Below are 22,154 nucleotides of genomic sequence, written 5' to 3'. Positions count from 1 at the left end.
CCAGATATTGTTTGTTTGATGATTCTCCTTTGGATTTTGAGCGAGATCTCCCTCGCCCTCGAAATCTTTTAGGGTTTGTTCTGCCTTTAACTATCAATGCTTCTAACATTGACTCCTTGTGAACAATTTGGTCATTCTTTTGGTACTCATTGTTCATCAAAGCATTGGACGCATCAATGAATTTAATCTTTTTTTTACCATATAGTAAAGTGGTGACGAGATGTTCATATGTGTCAGGCAGTGAATTCAATAATAACATAGCCTTATCTTCATCATCGATTTCCATATCCAAATTCTTCAAATCAGCTATCATTTTATTGAAATCATTCAGATGCTCATTCATGGAACTACCTTTCTTGTGTTGAAAATGAAAGATCCTTTTTCTTCTAGTAGAGACGATTCTTTATACTCTTCTTCATAAACTTGTAGAGTTTTGTTATGAAAAGACATACTCTTGATCCTTTACAAGACAAAGTCGGATGGAACTACAGGTCATCTGATTTATCCTTTCTCAGCTTTTATCATCTAAATCCTCATGTTTATCTTTTGTAGTAAAATACAAATTCATTTGGACAAGCATATCAATAACTTCACATTTCCACATGCTAAAATTACATTTCCCATCAAACTTCTCCACCTCAAATTTGGTACTCGATATCGGGATGTATTGTAGAGATATACTAGCATTCCCCACTGATTTTTCTTCTAGAATATCGGCTATTAGGATGTCTTTGGATTACAAATGGACTCCTAAAATTGTTAAAACACGCACTTTTATGCTCAAAAGAGCCAAAAGAGTAACTTTGGTGTGTTGTTTCACAAAACGAACACCATAATTGCATCTGAAATGGTTGAAAATGCTAGGAACAAGTTTGACCCTACCAAAAACAGGCTAAAAAATCACTGAGTTAGCCAAAAGACCAATCTGATCGAGTTAACTTAAGAAAGGAATATTCTATCTGTCATGATCCGAATCCTGGATCCATGACCGGCATATAGGCAAGGTTTCCATGCCTATACAAACCCAAACTTACACACAAACTTATCCTTCAAAACTCAATCAGAGCTCAACGCAGCATTAATAACAAAATCAACTTCATAATATAATTGAATTGTCTTGATACAATAGTTAATATAATTTTATAGTTTTGGAGTACTAACTAGACATAAAGGAAAATGTACAAATTACAACCAAAAAGAGCAAGTTCTGAAGGTCCAACAAAAGTGACCTGTTATTAAGCTATAAGCCTGAAAAGGATAAATAATGAGAGGGTGAGTTCAACAATTCAGTGAGTAGATAACATTCAATATATACACACAAAGTAATACAGAAAATATAGGCTTTTATAGAAAGGTTTATCAAATAGGCCATAACAAGAATATCATATGGTAAAACTCCACAGAAAATCAAAATACAATGAGCATAGGCTCCGTACTGTGGGATGATCAGTCCATACAGGTTGGTGACTCCCCCGACCAACTAGGGTTTAGATACGATGTGCACAAAGACTAACACTACCCTGTTAGCATAGGTATTCTGATTAACATACTATAGGTTCATAATCATAATCAGACAGATATATTCATATCTCAAGGCTCAACTCATGACATCAATCAAACGAGGAGCTATCAATTCAGAAGTCAATTCAAAATATATACGGTTTCATATCCAGAATTCAGATTCAATAATTGATCATGCTTTATCATAACAAGGATAATAATCAGTATATATATTATCAAGAAGCATGATCCAATTCATATTAACAAATCAAATATTTATAATATTTCTCATGCATATGAAAAATTATTCGTTCACTTAACTCAAAAGCAAACAAAACTCAAAGCTGATACTGATGGAAATCCTATTGACGTCCCGCCAGTAGAATATTAGGATTATCTGAATATAAAGGAGACATATTCAAAAATAACTCAAAAGAACATAAAACCTATTTAATACACTTATCTAAGGGTATATTCCATAATCCTATATGTTTTTAGACTAAACTAGTTATTTTCTCAAAAACTCAAAAATCTAACGGTTTTTCTTAAATCTAATCCATAATAAAATAAATAATAAAATTGATAATAATTCTCTAAATAACCCTAAATTATTCATCAAACCAATCTGAAAAAGCTAATATCATAGCTAGGGACTAATATGGAATTTATTATATTTTTAGGGCCAAATTGTAATTTTTGTCTAATTGGAGGACCGAACTAAATATATCCTAAATTCATGACTATAGTGGAATTATGTTCATAATTCATCAACATTTCTATCCAAAACCTCTAATTATGCTCCAGGGACCATTCTGGAATTTTTCCAAATTTGTAGGGTCAAATTGTAATTTTTGTCAAATGGAGGATCAAACTAAAATTTGTCATGAATCCATGAATATGCTGAAATTATGACCATAATTAATCCTCAATTCTGTCCAGAATATCTCATTACAGTCCAGGGACCATTCTGGAATTTTACTAAATGTTTAGGGTCAAATTGTAATTTTTGTCAAATTAAAGGACTAAATTGAAAGTGTTAAAATTTCATAACTATACAGTAATTATGCTCATAATTCATCTTTTATTCTGTTCAGAATCTTGGAATAGGCTCCAGGGACCAATCTGTAAATTTTTCAATGTTTGGGGACTAAACTATAATTTCCACAAATTGAGGGACCAAATTGAATTTTCATCATCTTCCACCTCCAACCCAGAATTTCAATAGAAAACCCACTGTTCTTTCCTTATTTCTAACACAAATTCAACATTCAAACAAAATTATAACTTAAAATCATCATTTTTCAATTCAATCTCTCAAAATTAGTCATATAATCAAATACCCACAATAATTAACCTTATAACATTTAATTTAATTCATCAATTAAACCCAAAATACAAATTTTCAAAACCCTGAAATTCATCAAAACTGAAATTAAAGCTTAAGAAAACATATTATACACATTAAAGCATGATCTTACCCTTTTTACTTATTTCTTCCAATTCCTTTCTATTTCTCTTCTAATTTCCCTCTTTTCTCTTCTTCTTTCTCCCTTCTCTATCTTGTCGATTCTCTCTCAAATTTTCAGATCCCACTTTTATTTTTTTTTCTATTTATATTTATTATGTTTATCTAATTACCACACTACCCCTCATTCATTTATACCCACTCTTTAAGTGATCAAGGGCTTTGTTGTATTTTCCAACTCATTAATTCAAAACATTACACTATCTCTGATAAAGAATATTCCATCATAGTCAAGGAAATATTCTCTTTTTATTCTGTCAAGAGAATATTCTGTCTCTATTAGATGACGTGACTGATGACATGGCGATGTTGACTCCCTATTGATGATGTGGATAATGACTCAGTGTCAACGTGTCTAGTAACATGGCATAGCCTTCTAAGGCTAGAATTCCGACATTATCTAGTTTTTCTAACAGATTTCAAGAGAAATTTTTTTGAGCTCTACAAGGCTCGTTTCAACTCCGATTTCGATGATCTTTATATCGCCGAACTCGTATCGATGAGAGGAATCTCCGTAAGAGATCAAAATCAAGATTTGAAAACTTTGAAAATTTTGCAACTTCGAATCGAGAGCTGAAAAAACGTGTTTTTTCAATGTTCTAGCCTCTCTAATGCTCTAATACTAATTTGTTGTTCATACCGAACAGAAAGTAAAAAAAAATAAAAAAAACACAAATAAGTAGATTTATGTGGTTCCCCAAAACCAGGTACATCCACGGAGACAGCAAATTATATATTATTGGAGAAATGATACAAACACTCAATTTAACCTAGTGCAATCCTAGAAAACCAAGTGTTTCACTTTTACACTCACACTCTCAAATATGCTCTTTTTTCACTTCCTTTACACTTCCACTTACCTTGCTCTCTCTTTGTCTTCATTTATAGGAGAGCCTTGGCAACATTCAACAAAAAACAATCAACTCCTAACTACTACAATAAATGTTGTGGTTGAAAAAAGAAGAGGGTGGCTGATGGTGGTTGAAAAATATTGACAAAATTGCTATAAATTTGATTCAAGGATGGAGAAGGCTTGGCTCGGTTATGCATTACCCTGCTTTATTTCTGTATCTTAGAACAGCAAAATCCATGCGGTGATAGAGCTTTGTTAGTCGAATCAAATCGATTTAGATTTGAGTTCTCAACTATAATTTACTTGTTCATTCAGTATCAAAAGTTCGAAAAAACAAAAAAGACCGCTGAATCGGTTTAATTAAACATGCTTAAGATCAACTTTTGTTTATGATCATTTCATATTGAAACAGCTGAAAAACAAAAATATGAACTACTTTGGACTTAAAACAGGACACAAGTCCATGTTCTCAAGCGGGGCAAATGGAGAAATTTATTTTTAAAAAAAAAGTGGATAAACGAATTGGATCCTTCATATGCAAATTCAGCTATATGCATGCATAGATATCAATAATAGATTGCCTACAACATCAATGAATCTATACATGCAGGATACGTGGCAATGTCTAATCCTGCTGGGAATTGGATGGAGCGATCTTGTCACGGTGGAATCTCACTACAATGCATGTTATGTTATCAGCACTGCCCCGGGTAAAAGCAGCCTCGGTTAATTTCCTAGCTGCTGTCTCAGGTTCTTCTTCTGTTCTGGCAATGGAAACAGCATCCTACACATGATTCAGGCAAGGGGAGGCAAAAACAGCTCAAAGTCTAGAAATTGGACACCAGGAAAAGAAACCTCAAGCAAACATTCCATATCACCAGTCAGATGTTTAATTCAATGCACTGTGAAGAGCAATCAATTATTTCTATGATAACCAAAATGTCTAATAGCCTAAGCAGTGGGCCAAATGTAAATGGTCAACTCGCACAATCCATTATTATAATCTCACATCAAAACTGAACAAAGACGTGTATTCATGCTTACGCGCTTTTATTTATCAGTGTGTGTGTGAGAGGGAGGGGGGTTAACATAATTACCTCATTGGGTACAACATCCCATAGTCCATCACTTGCGAGCGAAAAGTATACAAACAAGTGGCTGATTAATTTTGAATAAACTTCAATCGGAAGAAGTTCATGCAGTTTGATCCAGGAAAATGGAAGAAATCCTAGACTGAATTCTATTTTGATAGACACCAAGAAGGTTTTTATATGCAGAAGTTCATTAACCTGTTCGAAACATTACACGCAGCACCACAGAAGGGCAAGAGGACCCCCAAAGGAAACTTCTTTATTGTTTAGGTCTGTCTATAACATTAAAAGTTTTCCCTTACCCCACTTCCATGTTTTAGTGAAGATAACAATTAAATCCCGCATCTTTGATACAATACCATGGAATTACAATCTTAATTAGCTGGGATCTCACGTTGACATTACAGTTCAATTCAGGTGCTCAAGAAAAACCACCGAGATCAAAAGTCGAAACAATAAAAGACCTAGTTTTCACCTTCTGTTGCGGCATAAATATAACCTAGCATCCAACACTAATACACTAAAAAAAGTTTACAGTCAACCAAGGAAGGTAATTTGCTCTGCTGGGATAATTCCTACGATGAAAGAACAAAAATAAAAATTCAATAATACCCTGACTCGGGAATGAAGCATGCCTTGAACATATTACTCGCTTGTATTTGAAACCAAAGGCAGAAAATTTATCACATAATCAAATTACAAAGTGCTTTTAATTGAGATAAACACAAAATAACTTACATCAAAGCCTTCACTGCATAACCTCATAAAGATAACTTTACTGCACGATTCATGTTTTTTCATATTTCGAACAGGAAATATGAACTGTGTTAATTGATGGAATCTTCTCCAGAGCCAAGTATCAATGGTAAATTGCCAGTTCTTCCCTATGTTTTCTCAGACTTTCTGTTTTCCACCGAGTTTTAATGAAAGGTGTTATCCAGTTCTTCCCTATGTTTTCTCAGACTTTCTGTTTTCCACCGAGTTTTAATGAAAGGTGTTATCCAGTTCTTCCCTATGTTTTCTCAGACTTTCTGTTTTCCACCGAGTTTTAATGAAAGGTGTTATCCAGTTCTTCCCTATGTTTTCTCAGACTTTCTGTTTTCCACCGAGTTTTAATGAAAGGTGTTATTTATTGTGTCAGTTTATCACTATTTCAACTTCTTTTCCTCATGCTCGCAATCAGAAAAGGAATCTTAAGGCAAGGTCCTTTCCAATATATTAAGCCTTTAGATTGTTGGAATAGATTAGTGCAGTTTAGACTAGAAAAACTTCGCTGATTATCTTGTCTGTAACTTGAAACCTGAAGCTCATTGAGGCTTTTGTTGTGTCCTTGCCCATTTTATTTCACACAGTAGAGCACAATGGTTCATGGATCTTAAAGCAGACAGATCAACCTAGTTGTGTTGAATCATTTCAAGAGTGTTTTTTTTTTTTTTCCCTGTTCTTTTAGATTAAGAAGCGTTGTCCTATTCCTCAGTAACTTGTCGAGATTGATTGACTTTTGGATAGTTAATTCCTTCTCTTTTATCTTGTGTAAGTTATAGGTGATTTAGCAATAAGGATGGGCTACCTTCAAGGAATCACTAGTAGAACCTTGAGCTGGCGAGTTCTTGGAAATAACGGACACTAAAAAAATGAAATTATAGTACTACTAATTAATTTAACCAAAGATAAAAATAAAAATAAAATAGATGAACAGGGTATGCCCTTTATTTTTAAATTGAATACTTAAACTAATAACTTTCTTAACTACATCAGGAGGCACTAATTAAAGATTGTTATGATGGCAGGAAGGTTTCCCCATGCTTGCTGTCAAGCTGCTTCTGCTTCTGCGGCTGCTGATTGCCTCCCCTTACAGCCAGCAACAAGTGACCGGACAAAAAAAGCCAGAATGATTAAAACGATAGTTCCTATGACCAACCCTGCAGTAATGTAATCATTCATCTTGCTTCTCCAAATCAACCTTCTAGCTTCAAGTACTGGACCTGCATGCAAGGCCAACAATCACACAACGATTTAACTTAATGGATTCTGATAAACATGAAAAAGATTAGTCAAAAACAATTACCAGCAGCCAGGAGCTTCACAGCAAGAAGTCGACTTCAATGCACGAGTTTTGAAAAAGTATGGCCTATATTTATATTGATTATTCAGGAGTCTATACAGGAAATTGTTTTTTCCTTTAATTGCTAGGTTAACAGTTCAGGAAGTTTGGCTACAAGATGCCCGAAACATTATAGGAAATTGCTTCTTGTGGCATAGGAAGTTATTTGTCCGAAATAGTATAGGAATTTTTTCTTTCGGCAAGTTCGACTACAGCTATACGTGCAGGAACCTTTGTTTTAGCGCTTATTTTTTAAAAAAAAAATCTCTGGAGCAATTCCTTGAAAGTCTGTTACATGGTAGCCCGTGATAAGCAAAACATGGGAAAGACAAGCTGCATTATGACAACTGCAATGCACAGCTTCGACCTGCATTATCTCCTCTGCATAATCACATAAGTATGCCTTTTTTCCCCCTAGTTTTCAGTTGCACAATTCATGTTCTTCCATATTTTGAACAGGAAATCAGTAGCTGATACATTTTTCGAGTCGTCTCTACACTCGGGTGTACTTTACCAGTGGCAAATAGCCAGTTCTTCCCTTAATGTTCCGAGACATTCTGTTTCCCATAAAAGATTTTAATGAAATGTGGGGTTCTTTATTGTGTCAGGTGATCAGTGTTCCGCAGACTCGTAGTCAGGAAAGGAGTCTTAAGGCAAGGCCCTTGCAGTATTTAAACTTTCAGTCGGTTGATTAGACAATTTTGCGTCAGGGGAAGTTTGAAACCTGAATTTGATTCAAGGCTGGAGAAGGATTAGCTCGGTAAAGCTTTACCCAGCTTTATTTCTGTATCTTAGAACAGAAAAATTCATGCGGTGTTGGAGCTTTGTTGGTCGAATAAAATCGATTTAGATTTGAGTTCTCAACTATAATTTACGTGTTCATTCAGTATCAAAAGTGCGAAGAAACAAGAAAGGCCGCTGAATCGGCTTAATTAAACATGCTTAAGATCAACTTTTGTTTATGATCATTTCATATTGAAACAGCTGAAAAACAAAAATATGAACTACTTAGGACTTACTGTTAGGTTGGTTGCCATTAATATGCAACAACCATTTGCTATTGCACCAACCATGTGCACTCATCCAAAATGTCAAAGGTTGGTAGCCACCATTGTTGAAGAAGAGTTGGAGTTGGCAGCCACCTTTGTTGAAGAAAAGCCTTCATGAATGCCTATAAATAGAGGCATATGCAAGAGAGCAAAATGAGTGAAGAGAATTATGAAAATGTGAAGAGAGTAGAGAGGAAGAGAGAGCTGCAATGGCAGCAGCCTTGCTGCCATTGCAGCAGCTGCAAGTGCAGCAAAGAGAGTTGAGAGTTGAGTATGAGAGGGTGTAATCCTCCTCCTCCATGTATTTGTTTTGTATTCTTTCTCTATCTCTAAATATATTGACTTCTCCCGTGGATGTAGGCGGTTTTGCCGAACCACGTTAAATATTGTGTCAGTGTGCTTGGCCTCCTATGAGCAAATATCAGTATATCACCGGTCGGAATTCCCAACACTTACAACAGGACACAAGTCCATGTTCTCAAGGTGGGCAAATGGAGAAATTTATTTTTTAAAAAAAAATGGATAAACAAATTGGATCCTTCATATGCAAATTCAGCTATATGCATGCATAGATATCAATAATAGATGGCCTACAACATCAATTAATCTATACATGCAGAGCGACAGTTTGCTTGGAATGATGATTGCCGGAATGGCTTGTTGATGAGATTAAAAGTGGGCTTAGCTTGTTATTTGTGTAGGTTTCATGTAGTGTCAGAGTTTGATGGTGAAAAGAGGAGTTGTAGGAGGACATTGGCAGAGCGCAGAGAAAGAAGAAGAAAGAGCTCTCAGGATTCTGTTTCAAGGAATGCTTCTGAAGGTATGTATGTAATGTCCTTTCAATTGACTTGTTTCTGTAGCTCTTCGAAAAAAAAAACAATCAGTTTTGTCTTGCGCTTCCATTCTTTCTAGGTAATTCAATTTCCATTGTTGGAATTAGATGATGACGACTAGCCTTTTTTTCTAAAGAACTGTCAGGAATAACCTTACGAAGATGTCCCTTTTCTTTTCTTTTATTTTGAGAAGTAAAGTCCATGTTCTTTCATAATTGGAACAGAAAATCTGATTTCTGGTGTACTTACCAGCTTCCGTGGCGAAATCTCAATCCAGGCTTTACTACATTGCCTGTTCCTCTAGAGCCAAATCTCAATCCACGCTCTACTATATTGCCTGATCCTCCAGCACCAAATTCCAATCCAGATTTTGGAACTCTGCTTGGTCATTCACAGCCAAAAATCGATGGTAAATCTTCATTTCTTCCCTTTATCTTCTTATTCCGTCTCTTTTCGACAAATTGTGTTCCATTATGTTGTCATTTGATGAGAATCTCAATCATCCTTGGACGCGCAATCAGAAGAAGAATCCTAATGCAAGGCGCTTACAATATTAAGCCTGGAAAAGTTTCACTGGTTGTTTGGCTGCATGGTAACTTTGAAACCTGAAGATGATTAAGGCTGGCGAAATATGTTGTCCCGCTACTGTATTTTCCCCCTTTTCTTTTTGCGGCAGAATGTTCCATGTATATTGAAGCAAACAAATCTATGTAGTTGACTCCCAATTGATTTAGATTGAGTTTTATTCCAAAGCTCATTTATAATTACTTGTTCAGAAAAAATTCAAAGTGCAGATACACATACGACACAGAAATCAACTTAATTACAGTAAGAAGTCTTGCAAATGGAAGAGCTGCTTTACCTCCAAGAATTACTGTCTAAACAACTCTACAACCAACTAACGGTATTAACAGCTTGAATCCTCACCATTTGCCAAAGTATTCTTGATCCTTTTTTTTTTAATAAAAGTCGAGAACTTCAATAAAATATTTTATAGCCAGGAAGAAAATGGCTATACAGGACTAACCAAAACAATGTCTTAATAACCCGCTAACATAAACCAAACTTTGAGATTAATTAAAACTAAAACCATGCAACTAAATCTGTTTCTCTAGGAATCAACTCCTTGCTTTGCCGAATGATCTATCACAAAACAAAGGATACTCCCATGGATCTAGAAAATTTTAAATAAGAGGACGAATTATAAATACTTAATATTATATATTATATAGATATGTGTTTTATATAGAGAAATCAATTTGAAATTCATGTACTAATTTATATCAAGTAAAATTAATTTAAGAATATTTTTAACATAAAAAAACTTATATTATAATTATTTTTTTTCAAGTTTTCATATTTTAAAATTACTTAACAATGACTTCATTATTAATTTCATTAAAGATGTTCTTTCTCAATATATACGATGAATATTTTATTCATCTATTTCTAAATCTTGCATGGACAAATGAAATTACTAGCAACAATTCTTTGTTAATTTGTTATTTTACATAAGTAGGTTAAATATAAATATATATTTTTTATTATATCCCTAATTTTTTTAGTTGTTTAGTACTTTATTTGTAATCACTAATATGTTAATTACTATTATTTTTCATATAAAATTCATAACAAAATACATATTATTTCATCAAAACTCATTTCAATTTATATTCATGTACATATAATATTATACATAAACATATTAATTTAACATATCCATAAATTATCATATTATTAAGAAACAAAAATAAAATTAAACAATGAAATAAATAGAAAAAATGAATAAAACTCACCTAAAACATTAAATATAAAGAATAAAAGCTTACTTAATTAATCAATTAATAGTTTAAATTATAGAAGAAAAAGATGTAGGAATAATAATGCAAAAAAAAAATTTATTAAATTATTATATTAAAATTTTAATATAAAATATATTTGAAAAAAGGATTAAGGGGGCAACTGCCCCTTAATCCCCATTGTGACTCCGCCACTAACTCCTAGAATTTGAAATATCATAGAATTCATCTTATAAGCGTCATGGTCTCATCATATTGTGGCTCTTAATCCATATATTGGCATTATATAAATCAAACTTCTTGTAAGTGTATAGGAACAATCAATATACACTTAAAAAGCTTTTTTAATTGTGAAAACCTCAGTCACATTTGATTCTTTTATACCTGTAGAACAAAAGGAAACACATAAAAGATTTCCTTCATGATCTCTTAAAAAGTGACCAACGCTGTTATGTTTTGAATTAAAAGATATAGGAAAAGGCAGTCAAGTCCTTAGAGGCTTAGAAATAAGTATAATTAAATAAGTGGTATTATGGTAATTAAACAATAGTTGATAAACATAAATAGAAAAAAAAGAAAAAGGGATCTAAATATTGAAGGAGCAAACTGTGAGAAAGAAAGGAGGAAGAGGAAGAAGAAGAAGAAAAGGGGAAAAATAAAGGAAAAGGAAGAGATTGGGAAAAAAACAAGTTTAAAGGTAAGATTTAGGTTTATAAATATATAAATATGTTCTTTGAACTTTAAATTTCAGTTTTAATGAATGTTAGGGTTTTGAAGATTTTATTTTGGGTTTGATTGATGAATTAATTTGAATGTATAGGAATGATTGTTATAGGTAATAAATTGTTTAGTTAATTTTAAGAAATTATAGGTAAAGATAAATATATGAGTTATGATTTCTGTAAATAATGAATTTTGAGTTAGAAATTTTAGAAAGAACAGTGGGATTTGTGTTGAAATTCTAGATTTGAAGTTGAAGATAACAAAATTTCAAATTGATCCCTAAAGCATGTTTTGAGATTTTGAATAGAATAAAAGATGAATTATGGGAATAATGCCTGTATAGTTATGAAATTTTAACGCTTTCAATTTAGTCTTTCAATTTGATAAAAATTACAATTCAACCCTAAAAATTTGAAAAAATTCCAGAATGGTCAATGGAGCATAATGAGATATTCTAGATAGAATTAAGGATTAATTATGGTCATAATTTCAGTATATTCATGGATTTATGATATTTTTAGTTTGATCCTCTAGTTTGACAAAAATTACAATTTAACCCTGAAATTTTGGAAAAATTCCATAATGATCCCTGTAGCATAATGAGATGTTCTAGATATAATTGAGGATTAATTATGGTCATAATTTCAGTATATTCATGGATTTATGATATTTTTAGTTTGGTCCTTCAATTTGACAAAAGTTACAATTTGACCCTTAAAATATGATAAATTTCGGATTAGTCCCTTACTGTAATATTAGCTTTTTCAGATTGGTTTGATGAATAATTAAGGGTTATTTAGTAAATTATTATCAATTTTATTATTTATTTTATTATGAATTAGATTTCAGGAAAACCATTAAATTTTGAGTTTTTAATAAAATTGACTAGTTAGTTCAAAAATATATAAGGTTACAAAATACACCCTTATTTAAGTGTATTAAATAGGTTAAATGTTCTTTTGAGTCGTTCTTGAATATGTTTTCTTTGTATTGAGATAATCCTGATATTTTACCGGCGGAACGTTAGTAGGATTTTCTTTGGTGTTTACTTTTGAGTTCTGTTTGCTTTCGAGTCAATTGAGTGGATAATTTTTCATATTCATGAGAAATATTTTAAATATTTGATTTATTAATATGAATTGGATCATGTTTCTTGATAATATATATGTTAATTATTATCCTTATTAAGATAAAACATGATCAATTGTTAAATCTGAATTCTTGATATGAACCAATATATATTTAAATTGGCTTCTGAATTGATAGCTTCTCATTTGATTAATATTATGAGTTGAGCTTTGAGATATGAATATGCCTGTTTGATTATGATTATGAATCTATAGTATGCTAGTCAGAATACCCATGCTAATATGGTATTGTTAGTCTTTGTGCACATCGTATCTGAACTCTAGTTAGTCGGGGGAGTCACTAACCTGTGTGGACTGATCATCCCACGGTACGGAACCTCATGCCTATTGCATTTTGATTTTCTAACAAGTTTTACCTTATGATATTTTTGTTGTGGCCTATTTGAGGAACCTTCCTATAAAAACTTAAAGTCAATTTGTATATATATATCTCATTGTTTTATTATCTCGTGTGTGTGTATTAAATATTATGTACTCACTGAGTTGTTGAACTTACCCTCTCATTATTTATCATTTTCAAGCTTATAGCTTGATAGTAGGTCACTTTTATTAGACCTTAAGAACCTACTCTTTTGGTTATAATTTGTATCTTTTTTTCCTGTCTAGTTAGTACTCCAAAACTATGAAATTATAATAACTTTTGTATTAAGATAATTAAATTATTTATGAAATTAGTTTGTTATTAATGTTGCGTGAACTCTGATTGTGTTGTTTAAAGGATAAGATTGTATATAAGTTTGGATTCATATAAGTATGGAACTTTAGAAGGAAACCTTATCTATATGCCAGTCATGGATCCAGGAATTAAGTCATAACAAATACTAAATGGTTCTAGTTTGCCATTTGAAGAACTATCCATATTCCACTTTAACATCCTTATCGGAGATAGTATCCAAGTTGAATTATATTGTAATTTAGTTGTGTCGATCTACATAAGAAGCCCATCAGGTGATTGAAGCAAATTTGTTCCAATATAGCAAAAAATTTCACAATCATATTTTGCTAGGTTGCTACTTTCTGGGAAAGGGAATGATATATATCATCCCAATCAAGAATTACCTAATTAAAAACCAAATTATTCTGAGCATTTCAAAGGGACCAAACAATACCATAAAAGAATAATAACCATATTTTTCTTTGCATAGAACCCATTATTATTTCATGCTAGGAAGAATGCATCTAAATTTTTTAGAAAAATCCATTGTTGTCCTAGCCACCACACATGACTATAATTTCTATACCAAATGACAATAAAGTAAAACATGTTAAGAGATTTTATCCCCTTGATTATAAAAAGAGCATGTTAAATCATTTTCATGTAACATTTATTCAAAATGATCAGCCAAAATTAAAATGTACCTTTGAAAAATCAAAAGAGAACTACTTATCTATTTGAAATAGTTTATTACCTGGTAAAAGAACTGTCTATATATAAGATGAACAATTGTTAATTTTTAACTTAACAGCACTTCAATATTTGTATATCTTTATATCCAAAATCTATTTGGTTATACTTAAATCCTTCATTTTAAACTTATCACATAATTGATCTTTTAAAATATTAATCTTAAACATGTTCTTAGAGTCAATCAACATGTCATTTACATATAATAACAAGTATATAAATAAAATTTTTTGAGAGATTCCTAAAATATTCACAACTATCATAGTCACTCCTAAAGTAATTATATCTCAATATAAAAATATTAAATCTTTTTATACTACCATTGAGTAATTGCTTCAAGTCATATAATGATTTTTTTAATAAATATACATGGTTTTTTTTTAACCTTGAGTATTAAAACCTTCTAGATGATGCATATAGATCATCTCCTTAAGCTTACTATGTACAAAAGTTGTTTAGATATCCAATTGCTCAAACTCTAAATTTAAAAAAAAAAACAATTATAGCAAGCAATATTAAAATAAAACCATGCTTTATAACTAAAGAGAATACTTTATTGAAATCGATACATTTTCTTTGTGTAAAGCCCTAAACAATTAGATATGCTTTAAATCTTGCATTTATAACCTGCAGGATTCCATCTTTTTTCTTGTAAATCCATTTGCACCCAACTCAACAATCTTCTATTTAACAAGCTTATATGTGTGGTTTTTGTAAAGAATAAATCTATTCAGTAAGCATTCATCAAATGTTTTGCAATAAAGTAACCTCTATAAACATAAGATTTCTGATTATCAAAATTCTTTATAACATTTTTAGTACTTTATATGTATAAATAAACTTGTAAACAAAATGTGAGACAAGCAATAGAAAAGAGAATAAAAGTATATCTTTAACAAAACACTTAATGAAATATATCTTTTCTCTCAAATATCTTATTGTTCGTAGCTTTGTTATTTTGTTTTGCCACACATAAACACCTACCACACCTATCCTTTCTTCCAACAAATAACCCATTAAATAAATAAATACCTTCTGCGTAATAAAAATAAAATAAAAAATATTACATGCATTAATACCATTTTTTTTCTGGTTGTGGGTAGAATTGTGTCCAAATCTTAAACTAAATCCAATATTCTTAAACGAAATCAAATTTTTCTGGTATGATTCTGATATTCCAGACAGTCTTTTAACGGAAATCCTCATCAGGCTTCCCTTGAAATCCATCTTCATCTTCAAAACTGTCTCCAAGCGCTGGCTTTCTCTGATTTCTGTTCCTTTCTTCGCTTGATATTATGCCACCCGAATCAACAGTGATTCAGTACTATCTCCGTCTCATCAGCTACGGATCCTTCTGTTTCCTTATTTTCTTAAACAAGTGATACCACTGGATACAGTGATTCGGTTTCCTACTTCTTTCAATCCTGAAGAATTCTCCGAGCTGTCCTCTTCAGTGTTTTCGCTTTCGTTTCTTCCTAACTAGACCGCAAATTCAGTACTTTCTCTACATATTATAGCGTCAAACAAAGTATGGTGTTGTGTTGCAGGAATGCGTACAGCGTACCCCTTAACTTATAATGTGTGTAATCCACTTACCAGTCAACATGTCATTCTGCCAACGCCACCGAAGCCAGCTAGTTTCACCCATGCAATGCATGCAAGAATTATTTGCCAAGATTATGGTAGTTACACGGTAGTGAGAATCCCGAATCAAGATGGTTCGTCAGATATGCTTGAATTGGAGATTTTCTCTTCTGAAACTGGTAAATGGGCAGAGTTAAAAAATTTATCTTTTGTTTCTGTATAAATAGGTAGCTATGTAAGTTTACGTTATTGAGTGTGGAAAATTAAAAAGAGAAACACAAGAGAGAAAGAGAATTTGAGAGTTTGCAATTTTATCTAAACTTGTCATTTATGAAATAAAACATAATGTTTTTATCTCTTGAGTGTTTCAAAACCATCATCAATGATCTCTCCCACCAACACATACGCACTCTTGCACCAGGTCGTTGCCTATGTAACTAAAATTCTTACACTTGATTTAAACCACATAGCCAATCTGTAAGAATCAAGTAAAAAACACTGTCCCAGTTTGGTTGTTTTTAATCGAAGATTAGGTTATTCCGGGCTAACCATATACCCCACGCTATCCCATAAGAGAGAATATTCCATGTTTTTTCTGCATCTTACCATTAACCAACGAATGTCATTGCAGAATCTGATGATCATCTACCAGTTTAGGAAAGCAACTATATACACCTCACCACGAAAGGAAGCGGGTCTATATTGTCCACAAAACTGGACACCGAAGAAGAAGGTGATCTGAAGTCTCAAGTTCGCTATCATAAAAAGGACATTGAGCTTCGTCCCTAGGAATTAATCCACGAATGAAAAAGTAAGCTCTCTCTCTATATTGTACATGGTAGTTTCAGTTCAAGCTAACAGAACTTCACTGATTATCTTTGCTTCATGTTGATTCAAAGCATCTAATGCTTCAAGGTAACATGTTCAAGCTCAGGATTGTCTAAGATAATTATTCTTTGGGATAAATTGCTAAAGGTCATTCTCAACTTTACCAATAAAGTTAAGCTGATATGGACTAGCAGCTTTCCTGGCCTACAAAAATAACTCTGTAACTAACCGTATCATCTCCACCTGCAACGTGTCCCCAGACTCTCATTCGAGTTTTTTGCTCCATGCTTGCAGGCAGGCTGCTTCTGCTTACTGCCTCCCCTTACAGCTAGAAAAAAGCGACCGGATAAAGAAAGCCAGAATGATTAAAACGATAGCTCCTGCGACTTAACCTTGCAGTAATGTAATCATTCATCTTGCTTCTTCTAACTACAATTACTGTACCAGCATGCAGGGCCAACAACCACTCGAAGATTAATTTAATTGATTCTAATTAACTTGCAAAAAAGATTAGTCAAAAACAATTACCAGGAGCCAGGAGCCAGGAGCTTCGCAGCAAGAAATCGACTTCAATTTATGAGTTTTGACTAACAATTAACTGCATTTACACTAAAATTGACTAAGGATGTCAAAACCAGACTTGATAAAATGACCGAATGTGGACGGTGAATGAGAGGTATAAAAAATCTATATGATATAAGATTTTTAAAATAAAAAATGAGTTGGTAATTACTTTGAATAGAGTGAGTGGATAATTATCAAAAGTTATTTTGAGTAAAATGAGTGTGTAGTTGTTGAAACTTATCTTAAACTTTTTTATTTAAAGGACGAGGCAAGACAATTAAAGAGGAACACAACTCAAAAACTCAACAAAACAACTACATTGCAGTTCAATCAAGTTTATAGAATCTTCAAAATTTATTTATCAAGTAGACATTTAATTCGAGGCTTATAACCAATAAGTAATGGCTTGTAAGAAGTAATTTTATCGGTGTTAATTAAGTATTAATTAAGTATGCTTATAATTTTCTTTGTAATTAGGATTGCAGTTTTAATTTCATAAACCAATAATATCAAAAGAATATTTTGAGTCTGGATATAATCAGAATATGAATTACTTTATGAATATAAATATTTTTTTTAAGTTATTGAGTTTATTTTATATTCAAATTATTTTAATTATTTGACTACTTTTTAAATTAAACTACTATTTATGTGAAAGTAAATTTAATTATATTAATACTTATATAACTCTGTAATATAAATTTGAAATTATATGAGTAGATTCAAGATTAAATTCAGAGTTTAAATTAGTTTACTTGAAACTCCAATTTAAAATTACAAAGTGATTTTAATTGAGATAAACACAAATAACTTACATCAAACCCTTCACTGCATAACCTCATAAAGATAACTTTACTGCACGATTCGTGTTTCATGTTTCGAACAGGAAATATGAACTGTGTTAATTGATGGAATCTTCTCCAGAGCCAAGTATCAATGGTAAATTGCCAGTTCTTCCCTACATGTTCCCAGACTTTCTGTTTTCCACCGAGTTTTAATGAAAGGTGTTATTTATTGTGTCAGTTAATCACTATTACAACTTCTTTAACTCATAATCAGAAAAGGAATCTTAAGGCAAGGTCCTTTCCAATATATTAAGCCTTTAGATTGTTGGAATAGATTAGTGCAGTTTAGACTAGAACAACTTCGCTGATTATCTTGTCTGTAATTTGAAACCTGAAGCTCATTGAGGCTTTTGTTGTATCCTTGCCCATTTTATTTCACACAGTAGAGCACAATGGTTCATGGATCTTAAAGCAGACAGATCAACCTAGTTATGTTGAATCATTTCAAGAGTTTTTTTTTTTTTCCTGTTCTTTTAGATTAAGAAGCGTTGTGCTATTCCTCAGTAACTTGTCGAGATTGATTGACTTTTGGATAGTTAATTCCTTCTCTTTTATCTTGTGTGAAGTTAAACGTGATTTAGCAATAAGGACGGGCAACCTTCAAGGAATCACTAGTAGAACCTTGAGTTGGCGAGTTCTTGGAAATAACTGACACTAAAAAAATTAAATTATAGTAGTACTAAATAATTTAACCAAAGATAAACATAAAAATAAAATAGATGAACAGGGTATGCTCTTTATTTTTGAATTGAATACTTAAACTAATAACTTTCTTAACTACATCAGGAGGCACTAATTAAAGATGGTTATGATGGCAAGGTTTCCCCATGCTTGCTGTCAAGCTGCTTCTGCTTCTGCTTCTGCTTCTGCTTCTGCTGATTGCCTCCCCTTACAGCCGGCAACAAGTGACCAGGCAAAAAAAGCCAGAATGATTAAAACGATTGTTCCTACGACCAACCCTGCAGTAATGTAATCATTCATCTTGCTTCTTCAAATCAACCTTCTAGCTTCAAGTACTGGACCTGCATGCAAGGCCAATAATCACACAACGATTTAACTTAATGGATTCTGATAAACATGAAAAAGATCAGTCAAAAACAATTACCAGCAGCCAGGAGCTTCACAGTAAGAAGTCGACTTCAATGTACGAGTTTTGAAAAAAGTATGGCCTATATTTATATTGAGTATTTGGTAGTCTATACAGGAAATTGTTTTTTCCCTTAATTGCTAGGTTAACAGTTCAGGAAGTTTGGCTACAGGATGCCCGAAACAGTATAGGAAATTGCTTCTTGTGGCATAGGAAGTTATTTGTCGGAAATAGTATAGGAATTTTTTCTTTTGGCAAGTTCGGCTACACCTATAAGTGCAGGAACCTTTGTTTTAGCCCTTATTTTTTAAAAAAAAATCTCTGGAGCAATTCCTTGAAAGTTTGTTACATGGCAGCCCGTGATAAGCAAAACATGTGCAAGACAAGCTGCATTATGACAACTGCAATGCACAGCTTCGACCTGCATTATCTCCTCTGCATAATCTCATACGTATGCCTATTTTTTCCCTAGTTTTCAGTTGCACAATTCATGTTCGTCCATATTTTGAACAGGAAATCAGCAGCTGATACATTTGTCGAGTCGTCTCTAGACTCGGGTGTCCCTTTACCAGTGGAAAATAACCAGTTCTTCCCTTAATGTTCCAAGACATTCTGTTTCCCATAAAAGATTTTAATGAAATGTGGGGTTCTTTATTGTGTCAGTTGATCAGTGTTCCTCAGACTCGTAGTCAGGAAAGGAGTCTTAAGGCAAGGTCCTTGCAGTATTTAAACTTCCAGTCGGTTGATTAGACAATTTTGCGTCAGGGGAAGTTTGAAACCTGAATTTGATTCAAGGCTGGAGAAGGATTAGCTCGGTTATGCATTACCCTGCTTTATTTCTGTATCTTAGAACAGAAAAATTCATGCGGTGATGGAGCTTTGTTGGTCGAATCAAATCGATTTAGATTTGAGTTCTCAACTATAATTGACTAGTTCATTCAGCATCAAAAGTACAAAAATACAACAAAGACCGCTGAATCGGCTTAATTAAACATGCTTAAGATTAACTGCTGTTTATGATCATTTCATATTGAAACAGCTGATAGACAAAAATATGAACTACTTTGGACTTACAACAGGACACAAGTCCATGTTCTCAAGCTGGGCAAATGGAGAAATTTATTTAAAAAAAAAAATGGAGAAACAAATTGGATCCTGCATATGCAAATTCAGCGATATGCATGCATAGAGATCAATAATAGATTGCCTTCAACATCAATGAATCTATACATGCAGGATACGTGGCAATGTCTAATCCTGCTGGGCATTGGATGGATCGATCTTGGCACGGTGGAATCTCACTACCATGCATGTTATGTTATCAGCCCTGCCCCGGGTAAAAGCAGCCTCGGTTAATTTCCTAGCTGCTGTCTCGGGTTCTTCTCCTGTTCTGGCAATGGAAACAGCATCCTACACATGATTCAGGCAAGGGGAGGCAAAACCAGCTCAAAGTCTAGAAATTGCACACCAGGAAAAGAAACCTCAAGCAAACATTCCATATCACCAATCAGATGTTTAATTCAATGCACTGTAAAGAGCAATCAATTATTTCTATGATAACCAAAATGTCTAATAGCCTAAGCAGTGGGCCAAATGTAAATGGTCAACTCGCACAATCCATTATTATAATCTCACATCAAAACTGAACAAAGACATGTATTCATGCTTACGTGCTTTTATGCATCAGTGTGTGTGAAGGGGGGGGAGGGGGTGTGGGGGTTAGCATAATTACCTCATTGGGTACCACATCCCATAGACCATCACTTGCGAGCACAAGCAATTCAAATTCTTGATCTATTTTCTGCTCCTGAAAGGGCGAAAAGTATACAAACAAGTTGCTGATTAATTTTGAATAAACTTCAATCGGAAGAAGTTCATGCAGTTTGATCCAGGAAAATGGAACAAATCCTAGACTGAATTCTATTTTGATAGCCACCAAGGAGGCTTTTATAAGCAGAAGTTCATTAACCTGTTCAAAACATTACACGCAGCAGCACTGAAGGGAAAGATGACCCTGAAAGGAAACTTCTTTATTTTTTAGGTCTGTGTATAACATTAAAAGTTTTCCCTTACCCCACTTCCATGTTTTAGTGAAGATAACAATTAAATCCCGCATCTTTGATACAACACCATGGAATTACAATCTTAATTAGCTGGCATCTCACGTTGATATTACAGTTCAATTCAGGTGCTCAAGAAAAACCACCAAGATCAAAAGTCAAAACAATAAAAGACCTCGTTGTCACCTGCTGTTGCAGCATAAATATAACCTAGCATCTAACACTAATACACTCTTTTTAAAAGTTTACAGTCAACTGAGGAAGGTAATTTGCTCTGCTAGGATAATTCCTACGATGAAAGAACAAAAAAAAAAATCAATAATACCCAGACTCGAAATTGAAGCATTCCTTGAACATATTACTTGCTTGTGTTTGAAACCAAAGGCAGAAAATTTATCACATAATCAAAATCATTTCTAAGAAATCAAAATGATACAAGACTACATTCAGAAAATGGGTGAGATATGTTCATAGAATACCTGGATATCAGGTTCTGCAACAACAAATTGCTTCAACATGCGGTTACCAAAAGCACGGGACATGGCCAATACACCTCCTACTCTCCAAGTGCCTGACAAGACAGTCAAAGCAGTATGATTTAAGTTTTTAGGAACAGTCTCAAACTTATTGACATTTAATGCACATGTGGTAGAAGAAATAAATGAAGCTCCCTCCATCCCAAATTTCCTGACAGCTCTCTTAGCTACAGTATATGTTTATCTGATACGTCTAATGGAAGCAAAAATCATGGCTAAAGGTTACAAAGGTGGACTCAGATAGTCAATAGTTGGAGATGTTCAGTAACAGCAGGTTCCACCACCCATGGACAAACAGCATCACAGTCAGTCTGTGATGAGTAGCATAAAGTGAGGCAGCAGATCAGGAACTAGGGTTTTAGGTAGGATTTTTCATCTCAAATACTGCTTTACTTACTATGCTCAAAGCTGGGAACGGTGCATAGTGTTGCACCAAAGAGAAAGACTTATGTGGAGAATAACAATGCCAATCCTTCGGACATATCACACGCATACCACAATTCACATGAAGATTTAAACCAATTAGATGTTCCCTGGTGTCCCAAAGCTTTCATCCTTTTGAATGTCAAAATTTTTCTTGACAATCGAAAAGGAAGTAATATTTTAAAATTCCTACACGA

General features: G+C 33.1%; 1 protein-coding gene and 1 long non-coding RNA gene across 6 annotated transcripts in view; both read right to left on the bottom strand.

Moving 5' to 3' along the window:
* Positions 1–4,392: 4,392 nt before the first annotated feature.
* Positions 4,393–22,154, bottom strand: part of LOC105115317 (probable protein phosphatase 2C 76) — a 20,646-nt gene continuing 2,884 nt past the window's right edge. For 3 of the 5 annotated variants that reach the window (XM_011012156.1, XM_011012154.1, XM_011012157.1), the window contains 3 exons: positions 21,478–21,569; positions 20,671–20,745; positions 4,393–4,662 (listed from right to left, as the gene is read on the bottom strand). In XM_011012156.1, coding sequence (XP_011010458.1) covers positions 4,504–4,662; positions 20,671–20,745; positions 21,478–21,569 — 326 coding nt within the window. In that variant the 3' untranslated portion in view covers positions 4,393–4,503. Of the gene's footprint in view, positions 4,663–19,912; positions 20,349–20,670; positions 20,746–21,477; positions 21,570–22,154 lie in introns of those variants that run through there. The other 2 variants (XM_011012158.1, XM_011012155.1) reach the window with 2 other exon arrangements.
* LOC105115315 (uncharacterized) lies at positions 8,002–8,662 on the bottom strand. Its single transcript, XR_840319.1, has 2 exons — positions 8,575–8,662; positions 8,002–8,087 (listed from the first exon to the last, which is right to left on the bottom strand). It is a non-coding gene; the product is annotated as an uncharacterized LOC105115315 (long non-coding RNA).

The sequence above is a fragment of the Populus euphratica genome, unplaced genomic scaffold (assembly GCF_000495115.2).
Source record: "Populus euphratica unplaced genomic scaffold, PopEup_1.0 scaffold680.1, whole genome shotgun sequence".
In the NCBI taxonomy this organism is placed as follows: Eukaryota; Viridiplantae; Streptophyta; class Magnoliopsida; order Malpighiales; family Salicaceae; genus Populus; species Populus euphratica.
The sequence above is the reverse complement of the archived record's forward strand: the minus strand, read 5'-3'. Positions and strand labels throughout refer to the sequence as shown.